We start from the raw sequence: 25,067 nt of genomic DNA on the forward strand, positions 1-25,067 counted from the left end.
CACTTAACTAGACCAGTACCACTCTGCTGCTGTGTTTGCTTTCAATAAGTAAATCAAGACTATAAAATTTGCAGATGAGACAAATGCATTTAGTTCTAATTTAGAGAAATTCCAGAACTCAAGCATGTACTTCTACATGTTTCTAATGTTGAACTATACAATAACATTGTATAATTTTACTGCTGTCTACTACTACATGCTCTTTACCATGTGCAAGTTTGGAAGAAAAGCAAACCCAGGACTGTGGAAGAGCTGCCCAAAGAATGTCTCCTGCAGCCTTGTAAGATCTTTGTTAGTGTTCTATGAGACCTTGCAAACAGAACAAAGATATTTACTTTTTAATATTAAGTATTTAAATAAAAAATGTATCTTAAACAATCTTTAATCTCCACAATATCCAAAATGCAAAGGGTTAGTAAGTGCATGCACTTCTGGGAGAGGACACACACCACCCCTGCTCCAGCAGGGGCACAGTTGGGAAAGGCCTATCCAAAATCTGTAGTGTGAATGGAATGCAGATTTCTGTGCAGGTAAGGCAGCTTAATGCATGGCTTTGGATCCCAGTTCTTGAGGGGAAATTTGCACAAGCACTCACTACACCAGGTTCTGCTTTGTCTTAGAGCCACAAGTGCCAGTCCCTCTGTAATAGAGGATTTTGAACTGGTGTTGAGAGAAAGCAGCAGAGCCAGCAGCAGCAGCACTTGCACATACACTCTCCTAACCTACTCCTGGCTTCCTTTAGCTTTTGAAAGTATCTGAGTGATCTGAACCCATAAGACAAGATCTTGGGATCTACATCAGAAATGAAAGCCAAGGAGCAAGCAGCAGAGAGAGCAGAAGTGGTGGAACCCTGGCAGAAAAAGGGGCTGCTTTGCCTCACAGTTCACAGGAATATGGCATGGAGTCACAGAACCACAGAGTGGTTTGGGTTGGAAGGGATTTTTAAAGACCATCTCCTCCACCCTCCCTGCCATAGTCAGGGACATGTTCAACTCAGAGTCCCTCAGAGAAACTGTTAAACTGGAGAGACCTGGAAAGAATATTAGCAAACATATGCAATTTATAGTTTTCTGCATCCAGTAAAATTAAAGAAAGTTTAAATAAAAACAAGAAATAAGAATAATTTGCACATTATATACTTCCCTTACATACTCTTCCTGCCTGTTTTGATAAGAAATCAAATATTCTGGAGCATATACTTGTAGAATTACTGCATTTCTGAGGCTGAAACTCACACATTCATGAAAGCAGGATAATGCTGTGGAAAGCATTTTTCTGTAGAGCAGTTGTTCCTGCTTAATCAAGGTATTCAAGCTACCTTCAAGTTTTGTTAATGAACACTCAAAGCTCCCAAACATTCTGTGGTTTGATTATCTGGTTAAATGTTAGGTCAGAGCACAATTTCAAGTACATCACTGAATTCCAGATTTAGGCAAATCCTGATTTGCACTCTCTAAAGAAATATCAGAGCTTGAAATAGAAGTTCAATGATTTCTCTGATTATTAAAAGTCATCACTTACCTTGCACTTTTTATGAACTTAATAATGTAATTCCACACCACTGGAACCCACTTCCCCTTGTGTGGAGAAAGATTATTGTGGAGAAAGATTTTTAACTGCCTCGTTTAGCACTGGCAACATTGTAAGCTAAATAAAGCACATTGCCAACAAGCCTAGTTTCATTTACATCCACTCGCATCCCACTCTTTAGCCCCTGAAGCTGCAATTTTACCTTCTCCACGTCCTCTGTATGACTGTGGCAGCGTAGTTCTTCTTCCGAAAAAGCTCTTTCCTTTTTCTTTCTTTTTCTATGATCTGCATTCGAATCTCTAAAGGAATTAGTTCAATATTTGTACTTTGCCATGGAACAGAACATAACTGATCATCTGCATTCCTGGATCCAATTATGCCCGTTTTTTCCAAGTTCAAACCGTCATCAGAAGCAGAACATGCTATTGGGTTTCTTGGCACAGTCCTGGTAGGTTCTGCCTCAGCAGACAATAATGGAGAGGCCTTTTGTGCCATTTCATTGTTTCCCACTTTGACAGTTTGTTCTACAGCATGCAGGCTGTCATTTCTGCTGCTTACAAACACTGTTTTGGCACTTCCTGGTCTGCTAGAACCAGCTGGTGAACATCTCTTATCGTTCACCTCTTTATTTCTGGCTTTCTGCTGGTGCCTTTTGCCTTTGGAAGAAGCTTCACCCGGCTTTGCGTTCTGCGCCGTTCCGCCGGTACAGCCGACACCGCAGAAGAGCACAGCCCTTCCCTCACCATGGTCCCTCCTGCCAGAGGGAGCCTGACCTGGGTCCCTCAGCTTCTCCCCAGCACTGGCAGCCCTACAGGCAGGAGCAGGAAGCCTCCTGCTCCTCCGAGCACAGGCATCCGCTGTGTCCGCAGCGTGTTCCTTGTGCTTCTCTCCGTCCGCCTCCGCAGCAGCCGCAACCTGAGGTTTCACTTCAGCTTTTGCTCCCTCGTTTGCTTTGCCACACTGGAAATGGACACAGCTTGACTTGCTTTTGATGTGTTTCCTCAATGAATCTTTAGACAGAGAAATTGAAAACAAATTCAGTCTCTGACCCAGCAAAACGTGATTTGTGTCTCTGATTTTTTGCTCAGTTACCTTTGGGGCAGACTTGGATTCACTTAAATGAACAAAAAAATGCAAGCAGGAAGAATCAGAAGGCCATGATTGCCTGTCACAATAGAGTCCCAAATGCCTTCATTTGCTTAATGTTGTACAAATTTTCTAACATTACATTTGAGCTGGATGTCTGAAAAACTCCTGCTCTATCCATGCTGTATCCTGGCACGGGATAACCCACTGACAACCCAAAGCACTTGGCTTCTCAGTACTTCCCTTGACATCCTGAATGAAATTATGAAGTCCTTCCTATTTCTCCCTTGCTGCTGTATTATCACTGCTTCTAAATACTCTGGTGAGGGTGATCTGGAAGCCAGACTGGAGTACAGAACTGAAAATTCCCCATCTTCCATCCACCTTCCATTCTGCTTGGAAATTAACAGGAGAATGAAAAATAGACCACAGACGATGAAACATAACAGACAGGATGTTACAGGGTAGGTAGGAGGGGAAAAAGAAAAGAAAGAGATCTTTGATACACTGTCATTCCAGAAAATCATCTGGATCATCCAAAACCTGATGAAATTATGCTATATTTGTAATATCTTTACAGAATAACATTTTGATAACCAGATCAGAAAACACTCAACAACTGAATCACAATTTTCACAGCCCAAGGGGTCTAAATTTATATGTAATTCCTATAAAATGACCAGTGAAGTCCATTAGGGTTTTGGTCACAAGAGGATTTATTAAAACCCTAATGAGAACTGACTGTACAACTTCATGGTTTGTTGTTCCACCAACTTTGCTGGCATCACTTCAGTAACAAAAAGAGAATGCATACCTAACAAAGGCACAGCATTCTTTCAAACACCAGTTGGATTGAGTGAGAGGATAAATCCAGCTTAAAAACCAGAGTTACCATTTCTCCATTTACATTTTTCATGTGCACCACAGATATGTCAAGTATCTTTAATCTTATTTTCTCTGAATGGTGCAACTACTAGAACAATTGCCCACAGCCTGTTTTCACATATTCTAGTTATTTTTATAGACATCATAAGACACTGTACAGGTGCTTTTCACTATTTCGCCCAGAGTAAAAGAATCTGTATCTAACTCTATCCTGCTGCACAAATTGCTCAAGTGATGAAAGAATATGAAATCACAGAAGGACAAAATGGGTGCTATACACAAAATACCCCCAAGAAGTGGACAAAGCAGATAAACAGCACAATTTAAAAAGATCACAAACCTTGCCTGATCTTATGACCTCCACTCTGAGGCTCTGCTGACAGGCAGCTCTCCTTTGGGGTCCCTTTGTCATGACCAGCTTTAGGTGAACCTCTGCTGTTTCTCCCTGGCTGGATCTGGGAAGCATTGAGGGACAGCAGCCTCTTGCTCTGTGTGTCAGCTGCCTTGCTGGGTAACCTTGGGACACTGGTGGCCTTCTCCCGATTTGTGGGATTCTGTTGTACCTGAAACTTGCTTTGCTCCACGTTCTGCACCCCTTTGTGCAGCTTGGCTTCTTTCCTCTTGCTTTCCTCTTCACGTTTCCTGCAATTACAGTACATACCGTAAGAATTTTGAAGATTAAATCTTGGGAGCACGTATCTAACTTGAACAACTCCTCTCTAAAAATCTGACGCTGCCACAACAAATCCTTGATTTGACATTTTTTGGTGAGAAAAGGACACATATTGCACTGAAATGTCTTAACTTGATCCAAAACAACAACTGACTTGCAGCTACAGCCTGATGAAGGTTAAGTCCCTGTCAGCCAGCTGCCCATTCAGTTTGCAGTTGTTTTGACTGATCTTAAAACACTCACTTATTGAAAACAACTAAATTTAGGAGGTTTTATAAATATACAAAAATTAAAATCCTGCTTTTAAAAAGAATCACGAAACTAATAACTGTGTTTGCAATTACTAATGAGCAATATTTTCATGTGAGTAGTAATGCAATTCACTGTATTTGAAAAGCAAAAACATTTAACAAAAGACACAATATCTTTGAAAATTTATTTTTCGTACTTAAATGTGTCAGTCAGTACAGAGAATTATAAACCAACTAGCTACTGGTACTAACTTGCTGCTATGTATTTTTCATTGGTGGATAATTAATTTTAGAGAAACATTATATGTCATTTAAATGACAAATACTGATAATACGAGATGGGAATTAAAAACTTGTGGGCACATAGTATGCCAATTACCATGGCAACATTTGGATTTCCAAAATTAAATAAGTCATGCATTTCTTAATGCAGTAGCCATAAAAGAGAATTTTGGACAAACTCAGGAAAGGTGCATCCACTGAATAAAATTTTGTAGCCCATTTTGAAATATAGTGGGCTGTCACTGTACTTCATCTTTTAAATTCTTGTTCCTACCAAGCAGAATAAACCCAAGAGCACCCGGCAAATGTTACATCCCTACTCCCACTGAACTCGTTTTTATAAATGAAGCCCTGGCTGCTGGATGAAGTGACACTTTTCCTGTTGGAACGGACAGGCGGTAAATGCCGTATCATGTAGCTGCCTGGTATTTTAACTTGCTTCCAGTGCTCCAACACAGCGTGCAGACTGTTGCCACATCACCTCCCAGCACGGCGTGTGACAGGTGAGTTATGCAGCACGCCAGCCCCGGCTCCTGTGCGCGGCGTCACTGCCAGCGCGTGTCACCGCAGCGCGAGCTGCCAGCCAGCAGCCCCAACTTTATCTGTCAGTGCTATCTTATCAGCTCTGCTCTGCAGGAGAAGCTGATTGAACTTTGCACCTGAAAAAGCTGCTAATTGATCTAAAAAAACACACTCCTAGCAGCCTGGGATTCAGTATTCCCTCTGGCATGAAAAAAAAGTGGCTGCTTTCCATTAATATTGGCATTCCACAACCGGACTATGCGGGGATGTTGGGACTGTGTACAGTATGGATCTCACTGCCATTACTGTGCCATTTGAGCTGATAAATCAGATCTTGCTATTCACAGAACAGTAATTTTCTATTCTTCACAAGAATGGGCAGCCTGTTACCAATGTCCTCCATTCAGGGTACTAGAAAAGGAAGTGTGAGATGGGCTGTGTGATACACAATCGAGCTGGAACGACCCGCACTCCTCTGATGGGCAGATCAACTCAAAACAATAACTTCAGCAACCAGTACCAGTTGTAAAGTTATTGAAATGAGACAGGACCAGAAAACAAAAAGTAAAGAGGGTTGGTTTTTTCTTTAAAGGTTTTATCTGTGTGCTAATTTTTTCAGACTAAACTGAAGAAAGAATAAAGGGAAGGGATTTCAAAGCTCCCTATTCATAAAGCATCATCATAATTGTCACAGTACAGCTCAGTTGAATAGGCTCCTGAATACATACGACCCTCCCCTTGTGTTTTGCTTTATTTAATCAGAAATTCAGTTTGTATTCCAGTGAAGGATCTCTTTGAAATTAAAATTTCCAAGTTTTACTGTTGTCCAGTTTGAGAGGCTGGGTTTCACGAACAAGTGAAGGAAGTAGACAGGATTCTAACTTCAGGGCTCCCAGTCATTCTCGAGGTTCTGGCAAATCTGATCCTCCAACAGGGTCTGAATCTGGGCTCATAAGTTAGACAGCTACAGCTCAAAGTGGAACAGAGCTGTCAGGCCAACATTTTCCATTGTAAATGCAACACAGTTTTGTCCTGAATGGTCATAAGCTTGTATTTTGTTGCAAAAGTGAAAGAATGAAAACTGAGCCTTCAGCAGATGGAAAGGAACAGTTTCAGCCTTACAAGCATATTTGTGAAGACACAGAGATGTTTTGAATTTTTGATTCTGCTAAAATGAATTCAACCTTTTCTATTCTGTTAAAAATAGAAACTTAACTTTTTTATCTACACACTGAAGGATATTTTAAAGGAGAGTGCTTTTAAAGTTATTCTTGCAAAACACCTCCAAAAACTTACTTTAAAAATCTCACCTGAAAATAGATCTCCAGGTATGATCCTATTACTGGTAGAGCTTTTTCTGGACTATGAGCAATTATATTTCATGTTGTATAAACAGCATCTCCTGATACACAATCTAGCATGAGGATTATTTTCAAAAGAATGATACCACTGACTCATGATGTGTTCAGATTCTGATCTATAACTATCTTTTAAACTCATAGTCCTTAACAAAAATGTTAAGACAACAGTTATTTTCTGTCCAGTATTCCTATGTTGATGGGTCTCCCCAGATGTGTAGAGCAGTCCATTAGTTCTTACCTAGGTACCTATTTTTTCCTCAGTCATTTCTTGTGTGTGTTTTACCACCATTCTGATTTCTAATTTAGTCTTCAATGTGCTTACAATCTTTTGCATCTTGGTGCTATTTTCAAATTCAAATTTACTTCTTAAATGAAAATACAAATTCATGATGGATTTATATGAAATTTTCATCAATATACACTTTTAGTTTAAAGGAGACAAATGAGAAATTTCCCATGAGGAAGTATGAAGGATTCAGGCAAGTCTGAATGACAGCTACTGTTTCTCCATGGCCACAAAACTTGTTATTCAGACACAAAGAAAATGGAGTTGGTTTGATGCAATTTCTTCTGAAGTGTAAAAAAAATCCCACAGAACAGTTCAGTCTACTTAGCATCTCTCATGGACACCAACTGTTTCTTTACTCTTCCTTTTCCAATGAGTATGTTTACAATGGTTTTTTGTGATACCTACCTCACATCCTTTGTCAGTTCTTATTTAGCACCTCAGCTTGTTTAGCTTTATCATTGTATGTTCTTATTACTGTCAATTTTAGTAATTACATCAAATTTCCAATATGTGCTTTCCCTTTTCAGGCTCCTGAAGAGCTCATTATTTTTTCCGTTGCCACACTCCCCTATCTTTTCTCAGCATGCAGGGCTAACCACCAGTCTTCTGAAAAACCTCATAATCTACTTGTACTCTCTTGGCATGAGAACATTTTTCTAAATCTACTGAAGGCTGTTTAATTGAACTGCTTATTTTCTTCCTGCTTTTCTCTTCCTAAACATCATCAGCTACTTACTCACTTTCATCCATTTCCCTTTCACATCCACATTCTCAATCAGTTTCCTTCAACTGGCCAGAATGAAAAACAGAAGTATGGATTCAGGAACTCATCCTGAGAAATTGAAAGGGAAGGTGAACAAATGAGGATTAATTATGCACCCCTTTCAAACTTCAATACGTTGGAAATTAGTTTTCTCTGAATATGTTTTAAACAAGTAAATATTATTTCCTTAAATATCTGGTTTTGCAATAAGAAAACCAAAATCCTCTTTTTAAAGTATGGAAGGGATCTCAGGAAGTCAGCAAGGCTAACAGACTGCTCAGAACTGGGTCAGATTGGGTGGCTCAGGTTTTTAGCCAATTATGTCTTGAAAACCTTTATGGACAGAGACCATACAACCTCTTTGGGTTGTTCTACTGGTTGATTGTCCCAAGGGTGAAAGAATTCCTCTATTTCCAGACAAAATCTCTTGTCCCAAATTTGCCTGTTAAAAGTTTCCCAGAGACCAGAAACACCAACCAGGCTACAGTTCCCCAGATTTCTTTTTTTTGCCCTTTTTGAAGCTGGGTGCAACATTTTCTTTCCTCCCATCATAGGTGACTCCCCCTGGTCTCTGTGATGTTTCAAAGACATTGGAAAGTGACTTTTAAGGGCATCAGTTAGTTCCTTCTGCACCCTTGGATGCAGCCAACCTGGTCCCATGGAGTTGTCTGGGCTGGGTTCTCTCAAGCCTGACTAAACCTTTATTCACAGCTGGCAGTTCTGCTCCTCCTTGAACCAATTCCCTGAGGAAAGAGGCCTGGGAGATCTTCTGGCAGGCTGAGGAACAGAAGGCATTGAGTGCTGCTGTCACACCTGAGTCTGCTGTCACTAAATGCACCATCCAGCAACAAGCCCAGACATTCCTTGCTCAGCCTTTTACTGATGTATTACTACTTTTATTAATGTAGAAACACAAACTCACTTTGTAACCTGGAACATTTCATTAAAGTCTCAATTCCATTTGAGTTTTGGTGTTTCTGGCACCATGTACATGCCCAAGCAATGCATCTACACTCTGCTTTTGCAGTCTGTCCCAGCCTCTGCCTTCTGTGAGCTGCATTTTTACATCTGAGCTCTGTCAAGGATTCCCAGCTCACCCATATTGTCCCCTGGTGTGTCTCTTTGCTCACTGACATAACAGTGTGCATGTTGTTTTGGCCTTCATCAAACTGCATTTTAAAAAATACAATTTCTTTGATATAGGAGAAAACATGGGAGATGATGTTTGTATAGAAATATTTCATAGGCTTTAAATACAGTGAATGTAATTTTACCAGAAAACAATACAGGTATGAGATGCTGGGTGACTTTTTGTTACTGCAAAAAGGAAAAAAAAAACAGAACAGACTATGTAAACCCAAGTAGATTTAGGAGTGATTTCTCTTAGAGAGACTCTCTAAAGTAACATATTACAAGCAAGTTTAAATATCTACACTGACATAGCTGGGGAGAGGATGTGTGTCTTCAATCTAGGAATTCACCATCACTCTGGATCCCCACATAAAGTCTCCTTTCATCTGGAGAGCAGATTTTCAAACACCAGTAGGGATAATAGTTTTCTGTATGCAGGAACACCCTGGCCAATTTCAGCTGTGGAATGCACAGATGGGGACGCAGAATGATGACAACATAATGTCCCCTTCAGTTTATTACAGACCATAAAACTGCAATTAAATAAAATTTGTTATGTGACAACCTGATTTGCTTGTACACTCCAATTGTACTGTAATTCTCTTTTTATGGTATTTGGTACACAGAATTTGTTTCTATTGTTTTCAAACAAATCAACAACAGCTAAGTAAGTTTCAGAAACTACATCAAAAACTCACAAAGGAAAACTATTATAAAAATACCCCCAAATTTCCACGAGGCAATTCTTTTCCATTTACTCTTCTACATGGTGGATCAGAGATTCTTCTAAAAAGGACTGTCATCACAAAGGATAAAACTACCTCATTTGGTAAGGTCAGTTGTAACCACACAGCAATAAGCAGAGCTCTCCACATGAAAAAGAAATATTTTTCAAGGCAGCTTCTCCATGCATAGTTTTGACTTGCACTGATTTCAGCAGAAAAGGCAAACAGTAGGAGAGCTACAGGTTACAACTTCAGAATGTAGAGATGTGACTAAGAGATGAGTTATCTGCTGTTTCTTTAGCTTTGGCTCTTCCTGGGGAATAATAATTGTTTTATAGTAGCAGCAATCAAACCCAATGAAGGTCTGACTGGCCAATTATGTGGAACATCAAACTTCCAAATTTGATACAGAGTGGAGTGCAGCTGAATTTGTGATACACAGATGCAGCAAAAATACCTCTAGGTGCAATAATTATATCATGGGGGTTTTTTTTAATGATCTCTTTTTATCAAAATAATACTCCCAAATCATGCAGAAATCTTTTCAGACTGTTATGTTTTTTCATTTCAGAATCAGATTTCTTCAAGAAAAACCAGGTGCTAATTTCATACTAAGAATCTTAAGGATAAACTCCAAGGAAGCAATGTATTGTGATAATCATTTATGTACCTTCTGATTTTAGAACTTCACTACCATCACCACATTTAAATTGGGCTGACACTCAGCCAGAACCTACACATCTTGCTGACAATAATTTGAATTGCATATGTTAGTTAGCTGTAATTCAATATAACCAATTCATAGGATCTCTCTAATTCAAGACCAGAAAATGTAAGTGCAGAGAATAAGGCCCAAAATGAAGTTGCAAATAGAAACTAGGAATTCAGGTTGCTAGAGAAACATTAAGTTAAGCCTTACTAAACCAGGCTTTCCCTGGTTTGCTTCTGGGTTTTTCTCCTCAACTAGTGATTAATTTCTGTTCAAAACAGAACAGGCAAATAATGATTTTTCACTACCTTAAAGTGAAAAATGTTTTCCAAGTCATTTTATCATACAGAATATCAGGCAAAGATTCATGGACACTAACATGCTATTTCCTCAGCTTTTGGTATTTTGCCTTGCTATGGTATATTATACAAATTTTGTTATTTAAACTGGGATTATATGGAAAATAATTTCCATCTGTCTATGGTTATATGGAAGTTAGATGCTTCCTTTAGTTTCATTAATTTTACCAAGAGGAACAAAAACTGATGAGCAACAGAAAAAAATCATGCATAGATAAATACAAACTTACAACAAATGTCTATGTGCTGGAGTAGGTTTCAAGTCTCAGACTTACTTGGCAGCAGCATCTTTTCTCAGCTGTTCATGTTTCATTAGAAGATTCTTCCTCTCTTGAAAAGCCTTTCTAACTTTGTATCCTTTGTAGACAGCCTGGATTTTGAAAGCAGCAATATCCTGAATGGCAGCTATGGACAGAGCCCCGTGTTCTAACATGAACTGAATCACTTCGTGGTGCTCACCAAGCAAGGCATAATCAAGTGGAGTATATCTAAAAAAATAAAAACCACAGCAATTACTATCGATCTAGAATTCTAGCTATAATGTTTTTCACCCTCATTTCATAAAAAGCAACTTCTAGCATGAAAACAGATTAAGCACTGTTTCAGTAGGCTGTTTTTCTCATCTTTTTAGGCATTATTTTGCTACCTTATTCATTCTACACACTTTGGTTATGTTTAAAGCTTATTTTGGTCTTCTAATATGGAAGGGGGGAGAGGTGAACCTGAAGTGTTTGGACTAAATCTCCCAAAGCCCCATCCACGATGTTAGCTGCTCTAGGAAAACAGTCTTTAAAATGTGTTATTGAAGTTTTCATACAGAAATATAAAGAAAAAGTTAAAACATTTTTGTGTTATTTCCATTTGCATTTAAGTTCTAGAAAGCTACTGTCAAATCTGGCTTAGCTTCTATAACATTGACTGAAGACACTATGACTGACAGAGCAGTAGGATTAGATCCATACAGAAGGATAGCATCTTCTTTAAGGTGCTAGGAAAACTTAATTCTATTTTCAAATGGACACAGGTGTAAAAATATTAAATTGCTTTGGTTTTAATGGTAGCTAGCAAAGACGCCTAGGCTTTTTTCAAAATAATTCCTAAATTTCCCACTGTCTAAATGGGAGCAAAATCTATCTGCCTCACCAACACTGAAACTTCAGGGAAAGACATTTATATCAGTCACAAACCATAATCAAGACCATGTAACATAGGACTAGCCAATAGCAAGTGTCAAGGCATGTGATTGTGAAAATTAGGGCTCTTGCTGATGGTAACTTGCTGGGACACAGTGCTGGTGAGCAAAGAAAAACAGACAGAAAGCACAATTGGACCTGCCACACAGCAATGGCTTGATGGAAGGATAAACAGCATCTGAACTCAAGTGTCTGCAGGAATAAAGACAGTGACATAACATGAAAATTTGGATGTCAAGGTGTGCTGCTGATAGCATTTAAAGAGATACAGATTTTGGGTAACCCAGAAATGGGAACTTCAGAAGGAATGTTATTTCAGAAAAACACATTTTTAAAGTATTCCTAATTTTGAATACTTTAAAGACACAAAAGATACTAAAGTAAACTTTATGAAGTTTACTTTAGCAGTCATGAAGATCCATATTTTTAAACATGGATTCTCTAACTCCATCCAAGCTAGCTTTGAAAGTAAAAAAATCACTTTAATCAAATCTGATGAGGGGTTTTTATGACTGGTCACTTACATACTGTTATGTTTGTACACAACACACTGTTGTGTCTGTACATACTGACATCTCTTGTGTCAGTTCAAAGCCTGATGTAGATTTCCTTTTCCTTTGGTTCTCTCTACAGCAGATAGCTTTTAAATCAAGCTGGCTTCCCAGGGAAGCACATGAAGACATCAGCCATCAGCTGTTATAGGCAACTTAACATGACAGTGGTCAAGCAGCAGCTTGATGCACCCAGGACATTAAGCTGGATTACAAAATAAATTTGCAAAGAACAACAAACCAAATACCCTCCAGATTAGCACTTGATCTGGCAAGCAAGCAGAGACTTCAAAATTCTCTATGCAATCTCAGCTCTATCTCTTCTCTAATCTTTTAGTTACAACCACTTTGTTTGAATTTTAACTGGTATCTCATACTACACTCTAAGAAAGTAAAGAAGGGAAGCTTTTTTCCTATAGGAATATTTGGGGGGAAAAAAGCCACAACATAGTGAAATTGTTACTGGTTAAAAACCAATTTCATCCAATTACAGGTGAACCATATCCATGAGGTTATTTTTCCTCTCTCTTGCAACACTCAACTTTATTTTCCACTTTCCAAACTTTCATCTCTTAACAACAACACAAAGTTTGCAGACATTTATTAAGATGCAAGTATGCAATTTTTATATGTATTTTAGGAGAATTACATTGAAAGATTGATCCATCTAGAAATATTGGGGATCTCTTTTGTTCTGTACATGCACTAGTGCTTAGCAGCAGACATTTAAAATACTGCTAGTTGGATTTTGAATAATCTAGACTTACACATTAAATATATATTAATTCCAAAAAGGAAACAAAAATGTATACTATCTGAATGACTGTGATAAACCACAGCTAAGGTCTTTTCTTGACATTTGAGCATCAGGAGTACATTTCTACAAAGTAAGGATAACAGCAGTCTCCAATCTGGCAAAATTGTGGCTTTTAATCTTACTTACTAAAAGTAATTTAATTAAAACTGTTTATTCAATTTTCTATCAAAAATTACTAAAGAGAGCCTTGACACTACTTAATTAGAAACTAGTTATACTTTCATTTGTGTTTCTCAAGAAAAAACAAGAACAGAAAAGGAAGAGAGATCTGAGTGCTTTAGAGTGGAGAATGAAAGAAAAATGATAGGGGAAGAAAGCAATTAGAACATGGGGTTAAGTACAGAAGTCTCAAATTGAAATATGAGGTTGCAAAAGCCTTAAGTTATTTAAAATGCTGAAATATTCAAATTTATAGGGCATACTGTTCATAATCTTATAATTATGAGGAGGTCATCTACTCTAAAAAAAGGCATTAGAAATTTCTGCTAATAGTAATTATCTTCATGGTCAGGTGACTAATTCAAACTCCACAACCCAAATCACTTTTAAAAATCTATTATTTATATGTCAATGAAAGACAAAGAAAAGAGATGCAAATGTGCTGTCTCTTTATGGGTATACGAGACTTTTTTTTTTAAACCAGGCCTTTAGAATACAGGGAGCCACCAGGTACTTTGTAATCACCATTTTAAAATATAACATTACATTTCTCCCATTTTCTTTCTTCCTACTGTATTTGTATCAAATATAAAATTCCAGTTTATTCCAACAGCAGCAGAACTGCCTTTTCATCCTTTGGCCATAGTATCTGCCAAAAAGAAAGATATTTAATATTTCCAACAAGACTACAATGAATAAATACTTCCAGAAGATGGTTCAGAAGTATAAAAGTTGCAATGTCTTAGTTAAAGGAAGGAACTTTCACAACAGAAAAGCTGCTTACGCTGAAGCCCTGAGTTACAGCACTCCTGTGAGATACAAGATGAGGATTCTCCTGCAGGATCAGAACATTTAACATTTAAAGGGAAGGCAGCACTTTGGCACAATAACAAAATAACACCTTGAGAAAAGCAGTACCTCTCCTCACTGTTCTCCATGTGATTGGGGAAAGCATCAAAGCCCAGCAGCAGCTTTATAGCATCAAGGTAGCCGTTGTTACAGAGCCAGTGCAGGGCAGTTCTGCCCTGTAAAACAATAGAACAGAACAAAAATAAACATTACCCCCAAACTCTGCCATGCCACAATTAAAGTCATAAATCGTAGTGTAATTCAATGCTTTTCTGGACATGAAGAACAAACAGTTCTTCTAAATAAACTTCCTTGTTAAAATAAAAAGAACACAACACTTAAAAAATGGATTTTTTTTTTTAACAAGATTTCAACACCAGTGCTTTTTCACCTAAAACAGCTGAAAAGCAACTGAAAGCCTTATAGTTGCTTTCTTTGCAAAAGATGTACAGCATGCTCTGTAGAACTCATAATGAAAAGCACATTTCCATTACCTGGAATTATCTATGCCCTACGACAAATAGCTACAGAAAATTTCAATAAATTGGGTGAAGCTCTTTTGACTGACGAGGTTCTACTGACTTCTGAGAAATTATGTCATATAACAAAGAAATCTGTTATAGGTTGCACAATTATTCTGGCTCCTAATTTCAATTACTGCCTGAATAATGGCACAAAAGAACAAATAAACCAATCAGGTTCTTTTTTTTTTTCACCTGGAAGAGTGATACATATGTGGGTACTTAATGTGGACAAGCAATTGAAGCAGTTATTGTGCAATCTCACTTGCAGTACCTTACTTTCTTGCTCTCTCTCTCTATTCTGGAGAACAGACTAAAATCACATTCCCATATCAGCTGCGAATAAGGAATTATAGCAGAAATCAGATCATTAATATGACTCCTCATATCATCACACTTCAATGAGGAAAAACCAAAAGTGGTCTGGAAGAATACCAGTCTTCATACTACATATTCAAATACTACTTTTCTTTCGAAATTTTAGAAGTGAAGGGTTAGGGAAAATGACATCAGCATGCATTTCCTTTTGTGACAAACAGCAGCACAGATGTTTCTCTGTCCTGGAAAAGAAAATGACTTTGAAGAAAAGAAAAATGTTTTGATTTATGGTTGTTCTAAAGTTAACGATAGACCTCAGTGAAGAAGAACAACATACCTCTTTATCCTGAATATTTGGATCTGCATTGTTTTCCAGCAACACCACCATGCAGTTAATGTAACCTCCATAAGCTGCACACTGCAGAGGTGTTCTACCTGCATAATCCTGCACATTGGGGTTGATTTTATTTTCTATCAGGATTTGGCACACGTCAGCATTTCCTCCCAGGGCTGCCCAATGAAGGGGTGAGTGCCCATCCTGGTCAACCAAATCTACTCTTGCTCCTCCTGTAAAAGCATACGTTTTTGAGCACAAAAAGAAAATACCATTGAATGCTAAGAAAAGAGTGAGTTTATGTACAACTAGAACTTATTTCATAAACTGACAATTTAGAGAAGTATTTCAGAAAACAACTTCAATTTTGTTACTCAAATCCTAAAACTTAAAAATTAATTTGGAATGAAACAGTTTCAAAGAAGGTCAGACATCTAACTTTTTTATCATGTTCTGACTATCCTCTAATATGCTTTAGAAAATCCAGACTTATCAATTGCCTATGAAAAATCTATTTTATTTGCTTTAGGTGTATGAATTTTCAGTAGAACCTTTCTTTCTTAACAACAAAATAGCTTCTAAAAATTCGATTTCAGATTAGATGTCTTTAAATCTCTAAAGCAGACAAGGTAAAATATTCACAATGTAATAATAATTTTTAAAATAAGCTTATTTTTTAAAATTCAAGCATGCTAGGACTCTTTTATGCAAATAATTTATGTCTCTATATGTTATTGAAAGATGTAAAAATTGTGTACAGAAGTAAAACTCCACAAATACAAGAACTTGAACCAACCAGTAACAATTACTCTCTATATCATAAAATATTTAATTAAACACAATTGAGATTCTGATAGACAAACCTCTTGCATCTACAAAAGCTAAATGGCATGGGGGGAAGAGCATAACAGGAGGTTAAAACATGCCCAGCAGATCATGTAAGGAAAAACACTTTTCAGTAAGAAAGGCTGGTTGATAGAAAACTTGCAAACTTTAGCCTGGATAATTCATCTATCCAATGAAGTAGGAAGGAGATGTTTCTGGGAAGCTAAAATGACAGAATTTTGCATCTAAGATGCCACTGTTCTTTCACTGCACTTCTTACCCTTCAGCAGATATTTTAGTTATCTAAAACTGTGTACTTTGTTAAATCCTACTTCTGTCTACAAACAAAATACTGTTTTTAAAAACCAACCAGAAGAACATATTAATGATTAAGACTTTTGATATCTATCTACATTAAAAAAATAAAGACTCACTTAAAAAGTCTTCAAAGAACCCTAAAAATCGTTTTTCACAAAAGTGAAGAAAGCTTAATTTGGTCTTATTTACTGGGGAAAAAAACCCAAACAAAAACAAAAGAAAGAAAGGACTTGCTGGGGGAAGAGTTGGTTTGAGAGACTAGAATGTACTTGCAAAGGCTTGGGCAGAAATGAGCTTTGAAAAGAACAATCCCAATTTTGAAAGTTTTGTATTTAACACTTCTAGCCATTTTTGCACAACCCTGATAATCTTTTAGATTCACAAGGGGAATTTACAAACAAAACCTGCTTTAGAGAAGCAATTTCCTGGCCCACCTCCTGCTCAGCTGTTTATTTCCCATCCCCACAGGAGGCAGCAGCAGAACTCCTGAACAGGTTTGGAAAGCCCTGAGAGCTGACCTTGGATGAGTGTTTGAATCACCTCCTTGTGACCCATCTCACAGGCTCTGAAGAGTGGGGTGTGTTTCATCACATCCAGGGCATCCACCTGGGCTTTGTGCTCCAGCAGCAGCTTCACTGTGCTGACGTGGCCAGAAAGGGCAGCAGCGTGTAAGGCTGGAAGAATAAAGGAGTAGGCAAAAAGAAACCACAATACCATGAATTTTAGAGGTCCACAATTAGAACAGTCAAAATAAAAACTAATTACAACAATTTTGGTGGAAAAAGTACTTTTCAGCCTCAAGAAACTGAAGAAGTGATGATGTAACAACACTTTCTTGCCATACAAGCAACAAGCAGAAAAACTATCAGCCCTGAAACATGTTTCTAACTTGCACAAATAGAAATTTAACACCACCAAGATTCGCTTGTAGTGAGGATTTGTGGAAGAATAGCAGCTTCTGATAAAGGGAACATAACATGATTTACTTCTGCCTCTGCTTTGTGGAATTTCTGAGATTGCTCATCATCAGTGAAAGAAAGCTTTCATTATTTCTTCAACGCTTTCCTGAAAATGACTTTTTTCTTTCAAGTAAGCAAAGTTGTCTCAATTAAAACTAACTTCAGAAATCCACCCAGCTGTTCCTACTCCTCCTTGCCTCCGGCTTTTGTTTCGGAACTACTTGAAGAAAATTTTATACGAAATTATGTAGCAACACCATCATATCTTGCACAGTATCTCTGTCTCCCTGTTTTCCTCAAGAAAAAGATTGCAGAAAAACCAGATGCTGCTACTTCAGATACTTCAGAACTCAGGTAAAGATGTGGTGCCCTGTAACTGGAGTTGCTATTGCCTAACACAGCATCCTGCAGGCACTGTCAGCCAGAGCTGTGGATGACCAGTTCAAGGCTCTTTTTGAAGGAAAGAAGAACTGCACAGAGCAATGAGATTCCAAACCAATGGAGAGCACATGTATTGGTGGCTTCACTTACAGTTTGACTTCAAAATGCTTTGGGTTATTTCCTACAGTCAGCGGTCAAATCAGACCAATACATTCTCATGCTGCCTTAAATGTAGAATATATTACCGACAGTAAAATCAAAATAATGTAGAATAAAACCACAAAACAGTGTGGCTTATAAGTGTGCATTTAATAAAGTGAATTCATATCTCCCCATGAAATTTCAGAAAAATTCATGCTTAGTGAGAACTGAATCTGCTCATGCAAGCAAAATGTGGGGCTGTGAACACTATCTGCATGTCCACCTTTCTTCAGTGTTAAGAGAGGGGTCAGGATCCAGCAGAGGCATTATACAGAAACACACATCACAAAGACCAGCATTAGAAGGAGCAGCTTCTTGAACCACAGGCAGAATATAAAACCAGCATTTTTATATTTGCCAGCTACTGATTGCAACCAGTATTATGAGACAGTAACCCAGCACAACCTGTTACACAGGCCCTACTGAAATGCTCAGGTTGTTCATGCTGTCATTGACCCGAATCCACCTGGTGCGCTGGGTTAAAACAGTCTTGTGACTTAAAACAGTCACAAAATAAGTGACAGTAATATTGTGACATGGACTAAGCACTGGGGTCAGAGCCAGAGACACTGTGAGGAGTGAAAATGGACATCATGCCTTTGAGAGGACGCTGATTTCAGTCCGAGTGCAGCAGCCTGCAGGCGCAGCAGAGCTCCTTGCGCGGGTGAGCAGGGAGTGCCTGTGCAGCAGCCCCTGCGAGTGGGTGGCTATCAGTAGGAATTGGACAGCAATGAGATCCCTGCCGCTCGTACATTTGGATGGGCCTGCTTTCCGTGCTCTGACCTCACAATAAACTCTAGGTTCTGGTTTTTGTCCTGAATCCCTTATGAAACCAGAGGCAGTAAACCACTCCATCAGATGACACATGGGGTGTGTGTAACAATACAATAGAAAAAGAGCTGCTGTGTCAGCTTGGCCAGTTCTTCCCCCCTATCACTCATTCTGACGCAGGCATCTTGTTTCGCACTTTGTGCTCAATATTTTCTTGTAAGCCAAATTTTCTGTGATGGAGTCACGGTGACTGAAGAGATTCTTCAGCCAGCTGGTGACAATGGGCCCTTTGTTCAGCCGACAGACAGAGCCCTCTCCATTGTGCGCAGTGACGGCAGAGCTATAAAGCTGCCCCTGTACTGCTCCTGCAGCGCGGATCTCTGAGAGGAGGGAAATTCCTTTCCCTTGGTGTCATTCTCCTACACAATGCCCAGAGTCTGGATGTTCTAGCAGAGCTCAATGGAGAGCTTGCTCTTTTTGAGTAAATGCAAAAGGCTGCGTTAACGCAACATTACAACCGAGCTGAACCGAGTGTGCACACAAAAGTCAGAAAAACACAGCCTTGAACTCTGCTCAGCAACTGTATCCCAGGCACGGAGGCATGCGCGCTATTTTCTATCAGTGCATAGTTTCCTGTCCCAACGCAACACTGCTTCTCCCTCACGAATCCTTGGGAATGATTAAAGAAAATAAATCAGAGAGTGATTTAGTGGTGGGCTTCCTTTTCTGTTCAGAGCTGGCTACAACAAAGCCCAGGCTGTGCGCTCGCTGGCACAATGGTGCAGCTCGGGCTGCTCGGCAGCACAGCTCCCCACTGCCAGGCTGCTCCTGAGCTCTACACAGCGGCACTCCCGAGCAAATGGAAAATCCATTCATTTCCTTGGATTAAAAGCCCTACAAGGAAACCGAGATTAAAAGGTGATTACATATCACCGCTAGGAAAGGTTTAAGACTGAAAGATAATAAAGCCAACCACCTGAATTATTCAAGCATGAAATCCACACCTGAGTAATTTCAGAAACACAGTATGTAATTACTGATTACTGCCTGCAGAGAAAAAAAAAATACCCTTTGTAAGGAGGTTTGCAGAGTAACAACAACATTGCTGCACCTTAAGGTCTGAAGCAAATACTGAGAGTTATTTGAAAGGGAACTGTCATGAAGTAGCAAGTATAGGTGAAACTAATAAAAGATGAAATAAGACCAAAATTTTAGAATATTTAATTTGTACTGCAATCAAACATGAAGACTGAGATTTTATTTGTTGCACTATTTCCTACACTCAAAAATTTTAAACTATCACAACTTGGAAAGACCGATGTATTGAGTATGTGTTACATTGTAAGAAAAACAATAATTAAGATATTTAAACAAAATTTTATGTTAACTGCAAATTGCTTTTGTTAAGATCCAGCATATAATCAAAGGAAACTTTAAAAATTCAATATTGATGCATACTAAGTTTCAAATCCTGAACACAACCCTGACATATATATTTTGCACTTCTAACTCTGTGACTGTATCTGGCATTGCGCAGTTCCTGATCTCCCTACCCACAGTTTACCCTGCATCCCTGCTATCAACCCCCCCGCCACAAATTTATACCAAATATATCCATATTTTCCTGTTTTCCTGATTTTTCATTCAGATGCCATCAGCATACTATACAACTCTACCTAAATTTCCAATGCTACTGAATACATAAACACTTCAACACCTGTCTCTCTCACCTGTCAAAACTGTTATTCTGTTTTTGTTGAAAGCATTGCATAGGTACAATATTTCTACCAAATTTTTTTTTCCTTAAAGGAGACAAATTCATAGTTACTACAGGAAATTCTGTATTTCATTACTTGCACACTTGAATTCTGAAGCACTGCGTCGCCTACTTTTGTTTCAGGCAGATAACAAGATGATAAATTTGGGGGATATCAAGTTTGATCTCTTGCTTGCACAACAGAAGTGCAACAGATCTAATCTTTATTTCACTCTCTTTAAAAATTTTAAAAATAACTATGGAATGATTTTCATGATAATTTAGCTACTTCAGTGGTTAGTTTGCTCCATATTGTTTCAAAGTATTTGAGTACTGTTTATGCAACTATGTTTCATGTTATTTTTCAAATTACAGAACAGCTCTTCCTTTCACAGGATTACAGAGCTAACTAAATAGCATTGCAGTACTTTTCTTCTTTCTACACTTCAAATGAACTGTTCCAATCTGTGCAGAAAAGATTTGTTTCTTTCCCACAATAAGGCAAAGACTTGACTGTCACGTATAATTACGATAATGCAGAAATGTTTTCAGGATTGAAGTACACATTCAGAAAAACATTAATACAGATTCTATCAATATTTCCACTTGGTGGAAATCACACAGATTGGAAACATGCAGTGGCTCTTTACTGTAAAGCATCTTACCTGTGCCGGCGTATTTGTCTGTCATATTGATATCAATATCCAATTTTAAAGTCAGCATAGTCCTAATGACATCATCACTGCCTTTGCCAGCTGCCCACATGAAGGACGTTCTTCCCTCAAGATCTGAGTCATCTTTTACAGAAGGATGCTTCAAAAATACTTCAACTGTTTCCTGAAAAGACATACTGTTGAAATTAACATTAAAAGGAATCTGCAACAACAAGAAACCATTGTCTCATGTAGCTGTTTATGAAGCAAATCAATTCATTTTTCCTTTTATGTTTATAAAGAGTAACTGCTCAACAGGAACACTGCATCTTCTGCTATGCCTTTTCCCTCGTCAATGATCATAGTGCACCCTTAACTATGAGTTTAACACTGTCATTTAACACTTTTTTCTTTTCTGTGTCAAATACGATGTGTTCATCACAAGGAAGCAGAAGACACTGTAGTCTCTGTGAAGAAAGCGATGGGAAAAATATCATGGGTTTATCCAAACCTGATAGTAATGCTGTGATGAAAAAATTACAGAATCCTTTAGGCTGCAAAAGACCTCTGAGATCATTGAGCCTAACCTATGACCCAACACCACTGTGGCAACCAGACCATGGCACTGAGTGCCACAGCCAATCTTTCCTTAAATACCTACAGGGACTCCACCACCTCTCTGGGCAGCCCATTCCAACATTCTATCAGCCTGTCTGTGATGGGACTCCTTCTGATGTCCAACCTAAACCTGAACACAATGCTCTTTCAAAATATTTTCCCAATATATTTTTTTCTCTCCAATTATAAATACAATTGCACATGCAAATATTTTACTTTGCCTTTCTCTAATATTTTGACTGTTAAAAAAAAGGAGGGGTCAACATAGACATATTTCCTCATGTTTAATAATCAAGTTACTAATTACTGAAATACTATATTTCAGAATATATTAAGGAAATCTTTACACCTGAGTCCAGTCTTTCCACTGTAACAGTTAAACTAAAATTTCAAATCAAGGAAAAAAATAATTATTTCTTTAAATGCTGTGTTTGTGTTAAGCTGTCAGCAAACAAGTCCACTGTTTAACCTGCTGCTAGATTCTTAATGAGTCACCCAGGAAAGGAAGGGAGAGAAAATCACAACTATTAGAAAACAACTAAAAAGGAAGATTTTCCCTTTTCTATCTAATGCCTTAAAAGGCCATGTATGTAACAGCTTGGAAACATCTGATATGAGTCACTGGTAGGCTAGCCAATAAAAACCTGAAAAAAACCCCAGGTTTCATTATTTTATATTTATATTTTATTATTAATACTATCTTAACCTTTCTTCTGTGTGACCCCACAATAGCTACCCCCCTACTCTTGGCAGGACAAGAATTTCCTGGCTAGAATGAACTAAATTATTTTAATAGTGAAAGTGTTTGAATGCTTTAAGTACCATTGATCAATTTGGATTTGTTTTTTCACTACTACCTACTATTTCATCCCTCTAAAGAAATAGGAAATGTCTCATTTATCTTATGCTACTGATCTAGGATCCTCACAGCTTTGTGAATTTAGGTCTGAACTAGCAGTTTACTGTGAAAAGGTCCAGGAAGAAGCAGGGAGAGATGGAAGCACAAAGCTTTCCACACAAACCCAGCATGAGTTTATATCTCTGTGTTCTCACACTGACCACCACCACACCTCAGGCACAAACAGCCTCTCATTAGGCAGAAACTCAGCACCCTCCCAGGGTTCTGCCCTGCTGGAAATCCTGCTGAGTGAAAAGCACTGCAAAGGCTGCACTTCTTCAGTGCTGAGGCAAACATTCTAAAAAATACAAATATTTTATTTTTCCGCTAAGTTCTGGCAAAGCAACGCTTCTTTCAATGACTCTTTCTTTCCTACAGCTTTTTAATTGGAAAAAGTAGAAGAAAATCCCACAGTACTATAAGCATTATTTTCCAAAATGAAGTTACCACAACTTGAAAACAAAACAAAATTAAATTACACCAGGATAACTAACAAATCAGGAAATAGAAGTATCAATCAATTTAATTCTACATGTATTATATGAAAGATTACATGTGTTCTAAAACTACTAAAACAAGTGGAGGAAACAACATAAAAAACAATAAATCTGAAAAATAACAGTACAGGAGAGAGCTAAACATGAAACATTTAATTCTGTGCTATCAGGAAACTGAAAAATACTACATATTATTGTTGAATATTTAAAAATAAGACACATTTCATTTACTAGATCAATCTATATAAATACATGAAAGGAGAGGACATTGTTTTGAACACCTCTGGTAAAATTCAGGAAATAAAAATTTAGTCCTGCATACTAAAATCAATATGAAGGGAGTATCTTAGCTCAGTTGGTTAGAGCGTGGTGTTAATAACACCTGGGTTCAATCCCTGTTTGGGCCATTCACTTAAGAGCTGGACTTGATGATCCTTGTGGGTCCCTTCCCACTCAGAATATTCTGTGATCTGGAAATAAAGATTCTCTGATCTTCCTTCACACATGAAGGAAGTTCAAAAATCTAAATAGCAGCGTTTCTTGGGACCTCCTTGGGATACCCAAGACATCTAAATTTGGGTGGTTATAGTGGGTAATGTCTTTTCTTCTAGAACTTTTCCTGTCTACAGTAAGTGGGGATAAGTTAGTCTTAGGGAACAAATGCTTCACATAAATTAAGTGCTGGCTAAATCTCTTCAGTCTTTAAAAAACCTAAAAATGTCATATTATGCAAACTTTCTTCTTGTTAGAGACTAAGAAACATCACATTTTACCTGAGAAAAACTACACCTAAAACTGGGCAGACTGAATAGAACAATGTGCCTCTCAAACCATGAGCACAGAGATGCTACTGCCAGAACAAACATGAATGTATCTATCTCCACTCAGTAGTTTGACCATGTATATGGAGTGCAGTGGTGGGAATTACTCAGTGATATGCATGTAAAGGAGACGAAAAGGCAAATAGTGGTGCTCAGAAACAAGTGGACTGGTGAAAACAGACTCCCGACATAATTTAGGAAGGGGCTGTTGAGTACATCACCAGCTAAAAGAGGCCTGCAGATCTGAATGAAACTCTCCTGTGTGGTTTTTCACATAAGATGGGAAACAGTACATTCATTGTAAGTACAGAAGATTACAAAAGAATGTCTGATTCCACCATGTACTTCACTTCCCCTTAAAACACAGATGATATCACAATTTGGCTGGCTGATGGGATCAAAAGGGAGCAACATAATGAATATGTTTCATTTAACTGAATCAAGCCTAGGCAAAGAAAACCAGTATGAAAAATCTTTTTAGGAATACATCAATATAGAAAAGAATTTAAAAAAAAACAAGATAAAAGAATGTGGAGGTAATCACCAGTTGGTAAATATTTTTTTTCTATGAGTTTAACTCAAACATGAAAGAAAGGCTTTTACAACACAAATATTTTAAATGTGTTAGGCCCAAATTGTACACAGCCCTAAATCAACAAAAATCAGCATCAACAAAAAATTCTCTAAAGTGAAGACTACACAGAGAAATATGTTTTATTGAAAGTCTGAATTTAAAAAACATTTGGATGGTCTTAGTAAGACCATCTCCAGAAAAATGCCACCAACATCCCAAACTCATTTGGGAGCAAAACTATTGATTGTTCTGTTCCCTCTTTCAATACTATTTTTAGATTTGTTAACTTGAATTGTTCTCAGGGGCATTTAAGTTCTCCTTCTTTTTTTTCCTTGTTAACATGTAGGTATGTAAGAAAGACACAAATTATTATCCCCGATAAGAAAATATTGCAATGTGGACTATGTAATTATTACATTAATCAGACACTAAACAACTCTTTCTATAAAGGGAGGGTATGAAAACTATGAGAGATAAAGGAGCTTAT

General features: G+C 37.9%; 1 protein-coding gene across 6 annotated transcripts in view; it reads right to left on the minus strand.

The window, feature by feature from the left end:
- INVS (inversin) overlaps positions 1-25,067 on the minus strand; it is an 83,893-nt gene that overhangs the window by 6,583 nt on the left and 52,243 nt on the right. For all 6 annotated transcript variants that reach the window (XM_064705687.1, XM_064705691.1, XM_064705692.1 and 3 more), the window contains 7 exons: positions 21,185-21,356; positions 16,970-17,125; positions 15,312-15,541; positions 14,205-14,311; positions 10,842-11,054; positions 3,842-4,143; positions 1,733-2,540 (listed from right to left, as the gene is read on the minus strand). In XM_064705687.1, coding sequence (XP_064561757.1) covers positions 1,733-2,540; positions 3,842-4,143; positions 10,842-11,054; positions 14,205-14,311; positions 15,312-15,541; positions 16,970-17,125; positions 21,185-21,356 — 1,988 coding nt within the window. The remainder of the gene's footprint in view (positions 1-1,732; positions 2,541-3,841; positions 4,144-10,841; positions 11,055-14,204; positions 14,312-15,311; positions 15,542-16,969; positions 17,126-21,184; positions 21,357-25,067) is intronic.

Source organism: Zonotrichia leucophrys, chromosome 2 (assembly GCF_028769735.1).
Source record: "Zonotrichia leucophrys gambelii isolate GWCS_2022_RI chromosome 2, RI_Zleu_2.0, whole genome shotgun sequence".
NCBI classification, from domain to species: domain Eukaryota; kingdom Metazoa; phylum Chordata; class Aves; order Passeriformes; family Passerellidae; genus Zonotrichia; species Zonotrichia leucophrys.